At 29.1% G+C, this 11,735-nt stretch overlaps 1 protein-coding gene across 1 annotated transcript; it reads left to right on the top strand.

The window, feature by feature from the left end:
• The first annotated feature begins 5,780 nt into the window (after positions 1–5,780).
• On the top strand, positions 5,781–11,669 carry LOC109607187 (putative fatty acyl-CoA reductase CG5065). Its single transcript, XM_020023702.2, has 9 exons — positions 5,781–6,085; positions 9,301–9,515; positions 9,575–9,823; positions 9,883–10,028; positions 10,084–10,193; positions 10,517–10,709; positions 10,768–11,007; positions 11,064–11,321; positions 11,477–11,669. The coding sequence occupies exons 2-9, from the start codon at positions 9,318–9,320 to the stop codon at positions 11,568–11,570; spliced, it is 1,488 nt and encodes a 495-aa protein (XP_019879261.2). The 5' UTR covers positions 5,781–6,085; positions 9,301–9,317; the 3' UTR covers positions 11,571–11,669.
• The last annotated feature ends 66 nt before the right edge of the window (positions 11,670–11,735 follow it).

Here is an 11,735-nt window from a genome sequence, read left to right as displayed (position 1 = left end):
AGTTAATACATTTGTATGTGCCTAATTAATTACAAACATGCATAGAATACTCCAACATCTATAAATAGCATCCAAGATCATCCACGTTTTAATGAACGTAATTATATAGTATATTTCAATTTGCTGACCTATAATTTTTTTCCTTACAAATTATATTAATTAAACAATTTATTATTGATTAATCTACGTATGTATGTGTGTATGAGTGTGTGTGTCATATTTTCGAATGTGGGTCGTTAAACTAAAGGAAAGTAAAAGCAACATAAGAGCCGGGCTGAATGAAATTCCGACATTGACCCGAACTATTCGGATCTGCTGCTGGCCACTGCCTGCCGGCCATTGCCTGCTGCCTGCTGCCTGCTGCCTGCTGCCTGCTGCAACGCTCTTTACCAAATCTCGTGATTACGTTAAATTGTTGTTTGTGCAACGCAAAGGAAAAATACCGACTCGTGAATTTTTCTTATAACCTACCGTAATTTTATTGTGAAATCGTGGAAGATTTGATACGAAAACGTGAGCCTACGTGCAGTTTCTAATGTAGGAGATGCTGTTAAGAAATTTTCTTCGGGTTCATTAGAATTTTGGAAAATTTACCTTTGATGTATCGATTGATTAGATAACCGTTTGTTTGTCTTGTCAAATGTTAATTTTACACATAGTTTCATACATTTATTGTCCTTTATTTTGTCTTTCGACTCGTCGATCATGATCTATCAATTTTAATTTGTTTTAGATCATGTTCTACCTGTTTTAGTTTGTTTTTAATAAGTGTTTTTTTTTAGTGAGAGATAATGTTCTTTCAATACTAGCTTGATTTAGATAACATTCTATGAATTTTCGATCATGTTCTATCGATATTAGTTTGTTTTAGATCATGTTCCATCGGTTTTACTTTGTTTCTGATTATGTTCTTTCAATTTTTTGTTAAATTAAATAATGTTCTTTCAATATTAGCTTGTTTTAAATAATGTTATGACCATTTAAATCATGTTCTGTCTATTTTAGTTTGTTTCATATTATGTTCTTTCAATTTTTTGTTAAATTAGAAAATGTTCTCTCAACATTAGCTTATTTTAAATAATATTCTGACAATTTATTATTAATTTAAATGATATTCTGTCTATTTTAGTTTGTTTCAGATTATGTCCTTTCAATTTTTGATTGAATTAGATAATGTTCTTTATATTAGCTTATTTTTAATAATGTTAATGTGACAATTTAATATCATTTTAAATCAAATTCTGTCCCTTTTAGTTTGTTTCAGATTTTGTTCTATTTTAGTTTGTTTTAGATATATGTACTCTCACTATTAGTTTGTTTCACATCACGTTCTATCGACATTAGTTTGTTCTAGATAATGTCTTATTGATTTTAGTTTGTTTCAGACCAAGTTATATAAGTTTTACGTTGTTTGAAGCAATAAATCAAACATAAAAAATAACTAACCCAATTCAAAATTCAGAAAAGCCAACAAAATAAATTTTAAATCAGTGATGTGACATTAATGTTAACATTTTAATATTAATTAATCTTTAATTTTTTTAAATTTCATAATCAATATGTGAATATCATAATTAAACTATGTCCCGTTTGATTACCCAATTCGACAAATTGCCATTTTAATTTGTTATAACAAATTATTGCTGCCAATGCAAAACCTCTCACATAAGATTTTTTTTTACTTATCCTCCGGGTTTTTATCGAATTCAAACTAGAACGACAGTGCATGCGTAAAAAAATAACAAAAAATCGCATATATATAGAGTAACACTAATGAAATGTTTATATAACCAAAAATTAATAACATAATATTGTATTACATGAAGCAATTAATGTGAAGGGGAAAACGATAAAACTGTCTATTTTTAGTTTGTTTTTATGTGGTTTTGCTTGATTTAAATCTTGTTCTATCAGTTTTTTTTACTTTGATTTACCATTATGTTCTTTCAGTTTTTCTTGATTTTGGATGATGTCTTTTTAATTTTAGTTAATTTGGGTCAAATTCCCTCAAAAAATGTTTGTTTTGGAACATTTTGGATCATGTTCCTTCAGTTTTAGGTAAGGTTCTTTCAATTTTAGTTAGTTTGGATCATGCCCTCATGATGTTCTCCTAGATACATATATATTCTTTCAATTCTACTTAATTTAAATAATGTATTTTCATTGTTTGTAAGTTCTAGAACATTATCTCTAATGTTTTAGAGAATATCCTGTCGATTTTAGATATTATGGATCATGTTCTCCAAATTTTTGGTTGTTTTAGACTATATTTAATTCATTTATTTTAATTCAATTATAACCATATACAATGTTACCGAAGTTAAATTTTGTAATGGATCAAATATTGTCGAGAATGCAAAAAAAGTTATTGGTGAATGCACAAATAATTTGCAAACGAACTGGTCGAAATTGTGGCTGGCTGAACAGCATTCAACCAAATTTAAAAGACAACAAGGAAATGGATCTTGGTCTGGAATCGTGAACGTAACGCCTGCAAGGAAACTGAATGAGCCGCATTGAAGTTACATAAAGACCGGCTCACAGCCTAATCTGGGTTAACGCAAACTGGGAAACGGCGACAGTCTTTAATAAGGATTTAATTGTCTTATGGCATGGCTCTCATGTAATCCGCAATCTAACCGGCGTTGATGAGCTAATGCAATTTAAACTGTAATACCGCTAATTATCGTTACAATGCAAAATGTGAAAACGTATCGGTTACATCTTGAACGGTTCGAATCACTTCGAAAAACAGATGGTTTACAACTATTTGGGGGGCTCGAGGTTACTACTCCTCGGTTATTACGTTGTGAAATCATGTCACACTTTTGGTTTCGGTTTTCGCCGGTTTTTTGTTCGTTTTAAATGCACGAGACCATTTGTCAAGGTTGGCTTGGCTTGGCTTGGCTTGGCTTGGCTTGGCTTGGCTTGTGCAAATTTGATCTTCAAAACTGCAATTAATCACTCTTACATGTATATTTAGATTAATATTTGTGTTAATTATGCATCGAGACTTGTGAAATTGGTTATAACTTGCTTATTTTAATTTCAATATTTGTTTGTAATTCATTTTGAGTGATGTAATGATAATCCAGTGGAAAATGCAAATTCGACTAAATTGCAACTTTCACTGTTCAAATCAATAAATTATGAGCTTGAAATAGCAAATTACATAGAAAAATGTTTATTTATCAATCACCACTCAATTATTTTTATTCCTACATCTGAAAAATACGTTTCTATCAATAAATATTAATGCATTTTCATACCTTAAAATTATAATAGTTTAAGTCAAATTATTTATTACATTGTATGTATAAAATAATTACAATTAGTCAATTATAAAAAAAAAAAAACAGTGCAAGGTTAAAAACTAATGATTTCAATAGTACCAATAAAAAGTGTTACAGGAAATTATGGTACTACATTGACAGGACTTGACAAGAAAATTAAATAGTTTTTATACAAAAAAATAATTAATTAACTAATTAAAGCATCTGAATATATTTAACAACAATTAACAATTAAATAAAATCAAACAATAACAATAATAATAAAACTTTCCAAATTAAATAAATTTATTACTAACTCATATAATATATTGTTTATGGTTTTAAAATGATTAATACCACCTGCATTTTGATTACAAAGCTTAAAGTAATGCTTTAAACTATTAAAATCAATTTTAGAAGTTTGAAATGTGGTAAAAACATTGAAAATAGTGTATTCAGCTGTTGCCTTCAGTTTTCAGTGCTTAAAACTATATTAGTTTTGAGTATAAGATTTATACCATTCTTTTAATATATTATTTATTATTTTAAACTGACTAAAACTATCCAAGTTTTGACTACAATGCTTAAACTAGTGCTTTAAACTATTAAAACTAATTTTAGAAGTTTGAATAGGTGATTAAATTACTTAAAATAGTGTATTCAGCTTTTTGATTTTTGATTATAAGACTTATTCTATACTTTTAATATATTATTTATAGTTTTAAAATGACTAAAACTACTCAAATTTTGACTATAAAGCTTAGATTAGCACTTTAAACTATTAAAATGATGTGTTCAGCTGTTGACTACAGTTTTCAGTGGTTAAAACTATATTAATTTTGATTATAAGATTTATACCACTCTTTTAGTATATTATTTATTATTTTAAAATGACTAAAATTACCCAATTTTTGAATACAAGGTTTAAACTATTGAAATCAGTTTTAGAAGTTTAAATTGTGATAAAAACATTTAAAATATCTACAAAGTTAAAACTAGTGCTTCAAATAGTTTAAAGCACTAAATTTGGATAGCTTTAGAATTTTAAAACTACAAATATTATAGTCTTATAATTAAAATTAATATTGTTTTAACCACTGAAAATTAATATTTTAAACTATAAATCATAGTATATAAAAAACTAATTGTGTCCCAAAGTTTAAACTACATATTTAAACTATTAATAGTAGCTAAATGTGACTAAAAATCTTTTAATATCGACTGTAAAACTAATAATAGTGTTTTAAACTAATAAAAACAATTTAGAATTGATTAAAACTGTCTTAAGATTTAAATAATTAACATAAAATCAAAGAAACTTAAAAGATGATATATTTAATTATATTCAGACAAAATTCTAAAAATTTCAATCCACAATTGGTAAATAAACATCATACTGTCAAAAATTTATAATAAAATAGGATTTTTTGGAGATTCCAATGAGTAATTAAAAGAGAATCCCAATAATTTCTAAAATTATCCATAAAATTGGTTTCAAATGATTTAAAATTACATAATATTGTTTATAATATTATAAAAAATATAAAAAAAAATATGTTGAAAATGTATAATGTTGATGTATACAAAATATTATACTGTCAAAAATTTATTGCAAAACAGAAATATAAATAAAATATTTGAACACATTATTTTAATAGTTACATTATATTAAGCTTTATAGTTAAAATATGAATGGTTTTAGCCATTTTAAAACCATAAATAATATATTAAGAGTAGTACAAATGACTAAAACCACCCAAATTTTGACTATAAAGCTTAAATTAGTAATTTAAACTATTAAAATAATGTGTTCAGCTGTTGACCATAGTTTTCAGTGGTTTTTTGATTATTTTCATAAATTATATTATTTACACCACAATTTTAATAAATTATTTATGATTTTAAAGTGATTAAAGCTACCCAAATTTTCGCTACAAGTGTTTAAACTAGTGCTTTATATATTTTAAAACACTAATTTATATCTTATAGTCAAAATAATTATACATTTTAAATTGAAAGTAAGGAGTGAATTCATTATTTCAAAAATTTCAATCAATTTTAAAGCACTGGCTTAACCGTTTTGGTCAAAATTGGGGCAGTTTTAGTCAGTTTTAGCAACTGAGAATTTAGTAATTTGTAAGAGCAATTACAAATAGATGATTATACAACATTTAATAATGATAATCAATCTTATCAGTAAAAATGGTAACAGGAAATAGTGATTGATTGACTAATTGGATTGCATTAAAATCACGAAAGGATAAAATCAAATCAAAATCGAAAAGTGCATATTTAAATTTGTTCACCACTTTTGCCACATTTGCCACATTTGCCACATTTAACCGTTGACCCCGATCGGCGATCGACGATTGACGAGCGAGGGAGGAGGGAGGAGGGAGGAGGTAGGAGGGAGGAGGGAGGAGGGAAGGAAAATTAATAACCAATCATCGCAATTAGAAAATCGCTAATTGGCGAAGAGACGTTTATTAAGACACAGTTGCAAATCGTTCCGTCCATAGTTTTTCCGCGTTTCGAATCGCGAACCGGGGAACGTAAACAAACCGGTCCGGATTCGAATTTCGACGTTTCGTCGTTTCGTCGTTTCGTCGTTTCGTCGTTTTGTCGGGTTTGTCGGGTTTGTCGGGTTCGTTGGGTTCGTTGGGTTCGTTGGGACCACCGGACCGACCCAAACACACACACAGTTCAGTTCCAGCGCGACTCTCAAACTCACCTCATTCCATTCCATTTTCGTCTCGACCGTCGCCGTTGTTATTGTTTTTGTTGTTTGGTGCTCGACCATTTCGTTCGGCGAGGTGAGTAAACTTTTGAGATGACTTCTGCGAATGCGAAGCGATAAAAGTGATCGTAAAAAAATTATGATCGTCGTGTTTAGTATTTGTTTTACTACACAATTTTACGTTGTCTTTAAGTTGTCAATTAAACTGCGAAAAGTTCTAATTGTTTAATCAAACAGCCGCTAATTAGTGTGCTTGTTTAACATGCGTTAATAATTCAATTTACGATTGTGGCGTTTAGAAATCCTTTTAAATATAAACATTTGAATAATTTCTACTTTTTTCCTGTAATATATTTAAATGATTATTAAAAGAAATCAAATTAAGCAACTTTAAAATTAGTTTGAACCAGTTCTTTGGCTAAATTTAGATTTTGTTGGGATTCTCTCTTACCTGCTCATTGATATCTCCACAAATTTCATTCCATTTTCTATTTTGTTCAGTATTTTATCACTCTGTAATATTTTTAACACATTTATTTAATAATTTTACCCATTTTTAACAACAAAAATTTAATTAAAACGTCCTATTATATATTGTTAATTAAAAATTATTATGAAAAAAATTAGTTTTTAAAACATTTTTAACTAGGTGTAAAATTATAAACAATTTTGAATATTTTTCAAGTACTTTAAATAAATTTTTTACCACTTTTAAATTTTGTAGGCGACTCTCTTGTTCACTCGTTGAAATCTCCAAAAATTTCTTTTAAATTTCTATTTTATTACAGAATTTATTACAGTGTAATATTTTAATTTTATTAATCTTATGCATTTTTAACGTCAGACATTTAGTACTTATATGCGGTTAATTATAAAAATGATGAAAAAAGATTTTTTTTAAATTTATATACAATTATGAACAATTTAGAATATTTTAAAACTTAATTTAAACCATTTTTTTTATATATATTTTTAGATTTTAATGAGATTCATTTCTACCCACTCATTGAAATCTCCAAATATTTTATTTATATTTTTGTTTTGCAATAAATTTTTGACAGTATAACATTTTGTAAACATTTATCTATCAATATTATACATTTTCAATAATAGATATTTAATAAAAGCATATTTATATATTGATAATTAGAAACAAAATAAATAAAAATATTTTTTTAATATTTTTTATAACATTATAAATAATATTAACTAATTTTAAATCATTTAAAACAAATTTTATGGATAACTTTAGAAATTATTTTGATTCTCTTTTACTCACTCATTGGAATCTCCATAAAATCCTATTTTATTATACATTTTTGGCAGTATAATCTTTATTTACCAATTGCGGATTGAAATTTTTAGGATTTTATCTGGATACAATTAAATATATTATATTATCTTTTAAGTTTCTTTGATTTTATATTAATTATTTGAATATTAAGACAATTTCAATCAATTCTAAACTATTTTTATTAGTTTAAAATATCAGTAATAGTTTTACAGTCACTTTTAGATATTATGAATAGTTTAAATATGTAGTTTAAACTTTGAGATAGTGTTAGTCTTTTATAAACTGTGACTAATAGTTTAAAACATTTTTATAAATATTATAGTCACAATTGTATCAGTTAATAGTTTAAAACATCAATTTGAACATTATAGTTCTTAAAATTGGTACAGTTTTATATATTTTAAATTGTCTATAATAGTTTAAAATCAGTTTTAGTCATTTTTAAATTGTGGTTGTTGGTTTAAAACATTAATTTAATAATTATATTTATAATTAAAAGTGTTTCATTCATTAATAACACATGTCAATACTTTAAAGAATTAATTTTAAACTCAACAATTAAAATTGGAATAGTTTTACACATTTTAAATTGTCTATAATAGTTTAAAATTAATTTTAGACATTTTTAAATTGTGGTTTGTGGTTGAGAACATTAATTTTAACAGTTAAAATTGGGTTACACATGATGATTAATATCATCTATACTAGTTTATTGAATTGAAATAATTTGAGTCAATTTTAAAATATAATTAAAAGTCAATAATTTAAATATTAAATTAAAACAGTTTTATTTATTATTAGTTACTATCAACAGTTTAAAGAACTAGTTTAAACCATGTAGTCAAAATTGTGGCTAATAATCATTTTTAAGTTATAAACACTAGTTTACGTTGACTTACAGTCATTATAAATATAGTTTTAGACATTTATAAACTATTAATTAATGATTTACAGTAATTTTAAACATTATTTTTACCTTAGAATAGAAAGAGGCAATTTTAACTTTCAACTAAAGCCATTTATACTTTTTTGTTAGAAATTTAATCAGAGAATTGTGTACCACATAAGTAACAAGTTTAAAAAGCTAATTAAATATTGTAATTATTTGCAGACAATTTGTTGTTTTCTTGTTACGATGCTTGATGTTAATTATAAGCATGTAATGATATTTAGGTAAATTATACTTATTGTAGATATTATAATTAATTTAAATTATAATTGCCTTGATTATGGTTTCGAGGTTTTCAATAAACAAATATTTGTCCTCAACTTAACTCAGTTATTACTTACGCAATAGAATTTTTATAATTTCATACTTATTTCTAATAATTAAACTTAATAAAATTCGTTGGCCAACAAGAAAAATGGTTTGCAATTGTTAACAACAATAAACATGCATCTTTACACAATATCCTAGTTTATGAAAATGTTCCGTTGCCCAATTCACCTTGATCTAAAACTTAACTCTTGAAACGATCGAACATTATGATTATAAAATTGATAGAAAGTGTTGAAAAATTCCATTATTTAAAATTTCAAATGACACACACACAACACTCTCTCACCATAATTCATTCGGGTAATGTCCCACACTGGGCAAAAAAAATAGATGTGATTATTCAAGAGGCGATAGATCGGATGTAAAAGTGAAACGGTGCATCAACTGGTGAATGTGTTGCAACAACCATTTTTACAGCCAACAAATTAAAAACGAACGGATAAAAGCGAACGTAATTCTATCGCGATCTCGTAATTCAGTTTAACCGACCGAAAAGAAAAATGTTTGCACTCGTAATGGAATAATACCTAACTAGATGGATAATGTAACAAACATATCATTTCGGTGCGTTGTTGCATCAATTGTAATTTTATTAATATAAACTATTTCAGCTGTTGTGCGTGTAATCGTCGGGAAAAAGTGCGTAACATAATTAGTTTATAATTTCACGGAGAAAGTCAACGACAAAGAAAGTTATTAGACGCCTAAAATATTGCAGACCACTTTTCGGAGACCATGGAGACCGAAGACAGAATTTCCGGCCTGTACAAGAACAGAACCATCTTCGTGTCCGGCGCCACCGGCTATCTGGGCAAGATCCTCATCGAGAAAATCCTCAGATGCTGTCCCGACGTGAAGACCATCTACGTGCTGATCAGGAAGAAGAAGGGCCAGGCCGGAGGCGAACGTCTGAGGGAGATCTTCAGGAATCCGGTGGGAAAACCGGTCTATTACCTCCCCACGCCGTTGTTTAACTCTTCTCGTTGTTGCAGTTGTTCGACCTGTTGCGCAAGAGCAACGCCAAGGCCTTCGACAAGTGCATACCGGTGCCCGGAGACGTTTCCGACGAAAACCTCGGACTCTCCAATCACTACAAGCAGGTGCTGGCCGAGGAGGTCGAGTACATCTTCCACTGCGCCGCCACCACCAGGTTCGACGACCCGCTCAAGACTTCCATCGTCATCAACGCCAGGGGCACCCATTACATGCTGGAGCTGGCCAAGACTTGCAAAAATCTAAAGGTAACCACCTGACTGACGTCTCAAAGTACTTAGCCTGACTTGTGTTTGTTGTTTTGAAGCTGTTCGTCCACGTTTCCACCGCCTTCGCCCACTACAGGGAAGCTGTGGTCGAGGAGAAGATCTACGACTTCCCTGTGGATCCAGCTAACATCCTGGAGTCACTTCCTTGGACTGATGAGGAAGCTTTAAATAGAATTGCGACTGAGTAATTACAAGCCATGTTGTCTGATTATTGAGATACTTATTTTGGATTGTTACAGCTTGTTCCCGGATTTGCCCAACAGCTACACATTCTCCAAAATTGTTGCTGAAGCTCTTGTTGCCAAGGAAGTGAACAATTTGCCTGTTGTTATAACCAGACCAGTTATTGGTAAGTTTGCTTTTAAACCTTATAGTCCAAAATAAGGCAGATTAAATCATTTATTAATAATTATAAACACTAGTTTAAACATCAGGAGTTAAAGAGGAGTCATTTATACCATAATTATTAATTTCAACACTAGTTTAATTCTTTTAAACAAAATTAAGACAACTTAAGTCACATTTAATCAATGATTATTAGTCTCAAACACTTGCTTAATCCTTATAATCAGATATCAAAGAATTTGAGACAAATTAAAATTAGTAGTTTAAGCTTTTGAGTAAAAAAAGAAGGTTTAAACAAAGTTTGATGGATTAACAATGTTTTTCCAGTGGGAAACATCGCCTACGATCCATATCCAGGATGGGCAAACAATCTAATAGGACCGATAGGTTTGTTCGTGGCTGCAGGAAAGGGAATTCTGCGTGTCTGCTACATGAGAAAGGAGAACACTTGCAGGATGTTCCCTGCTGACGTCACAGTCAATGGAATACTCATAAAAGCTTGGGACTACATTGAAAACAAGTACGATCAGCTTGATCTGTTATTGTTTGATTAATATTAATGTTGGTTGTAATTCTAGAGGGCACAACGTGGCCAATTTGTACATAAGAGATGAGGAATTGAAATTTACTTGGGAGGATGTGATAAATCAGGGAAAGAAGATCATACAGGAGAAGGTACCGTTCAACGTTTTCCTTTGGTACCCCGATGGTATTCTGACGGACAACAAATGGGTTTACCTAATCAACTTCTATCTTTTCCACTATCTTCCTGCTATTTTCGTCGACATACTCCTGACACTTTTCGGCTACAAACCAATGTAAGTCGACGAATCATTTCATAACTAACAAGGTTGATGTTTCGTTCTTTTATTAGATTGTTCAAGTCGCAAAGGAAGATCAAAAAAGCCAGCGAGATGTTCAAGTTTTACACGTTCAAGGAATGGAAATTCGAGGCTGAAGTCTTGGCAAAGTTGAGGCCAAAATTAAACGAAACGGAGAGAAAATTATATAAGATTGATAGCGAGGGTTATAATTTGGAGAGTCATCTGATTGATTCGCTTCGTGCTGTCAAAAAGATACAGCTGAAGGAGGATCCAAAATATGAAAAGACCATGTTGAAGGTTCAAAAAAGGTAAACATAATAGTTATAATCATTATAAAGAGAGTTTTAGTCATTCTCAATCAGTTATTGCAACAATTAGAAGCACTACAACAAAAGTTGTTGTCAAAGTGCCTTTTTTATTATTGTTTAGACTTATTTTGACTGACGTTTCTTCTTCTTTTCAGCTTATATTACGTGGATAAGCTCATAAAGCTGGCCTTCTTCTACTTCCTCTTCTATTACCTTTACAAATTGTTTTCGCATATTGTGAAATTCTAAAAAAAAACAATATAATCAGACTTTTTTTGTTTGAGTGGTTTAGCAGTTATTTTGTATATAATGTAGATATAAATAAATAAAATGTTTAATTAATTTCCACAGCGTTGTTTGTGTTATTCCACAATTATCAAGAACGTCAGTGTAAATAAAAAAGGGTTCGTCGAT

This window comes from Aethina tumida, chromosome 6, assembly GCF_024364675.1.
Source record: "Aethina tumida isolate Nest 87 chromosome 6, icAetTumi1.1, whole genome shotgun sequence".
NCBI classification, from domain to species: Eukaryota; Metazoa; Arthropoda; class Insecta; order Coleoptera; family Nitidulidae; genus Aethina; species Aethina tumida.
This window is presented reverse-complemented; position numbering and strand designations above follow the sequence as displayed.

What these genes read in the sequence shown, in the direction of transcription:
- LOC109607187 (XM_020023702.2), top strand. Translation starts at nt 9,318, where the DNA reads ATGGAGACCGAAGACAGAATTTCCGGCCTGTACAAGAACAGAACCATC. An exon ending in TTAAATAGAATTGCGACTGA is followed by an intron (nt 10,029 to 10,083) that starts GTAATTACAAGC and finishes GGATTGTTACAG; the next exon opens with CTTGTTCCCGGATTTGCCCA. An exon ending in TGGGACTACATTGAAAACAA is followed by an intron (nt 10,710 to 10,767) that starts GTACGATCAGCT and finishes TTGTAATTCTAG; the next exon opens with AGGGCACAACGTGGCCAATT.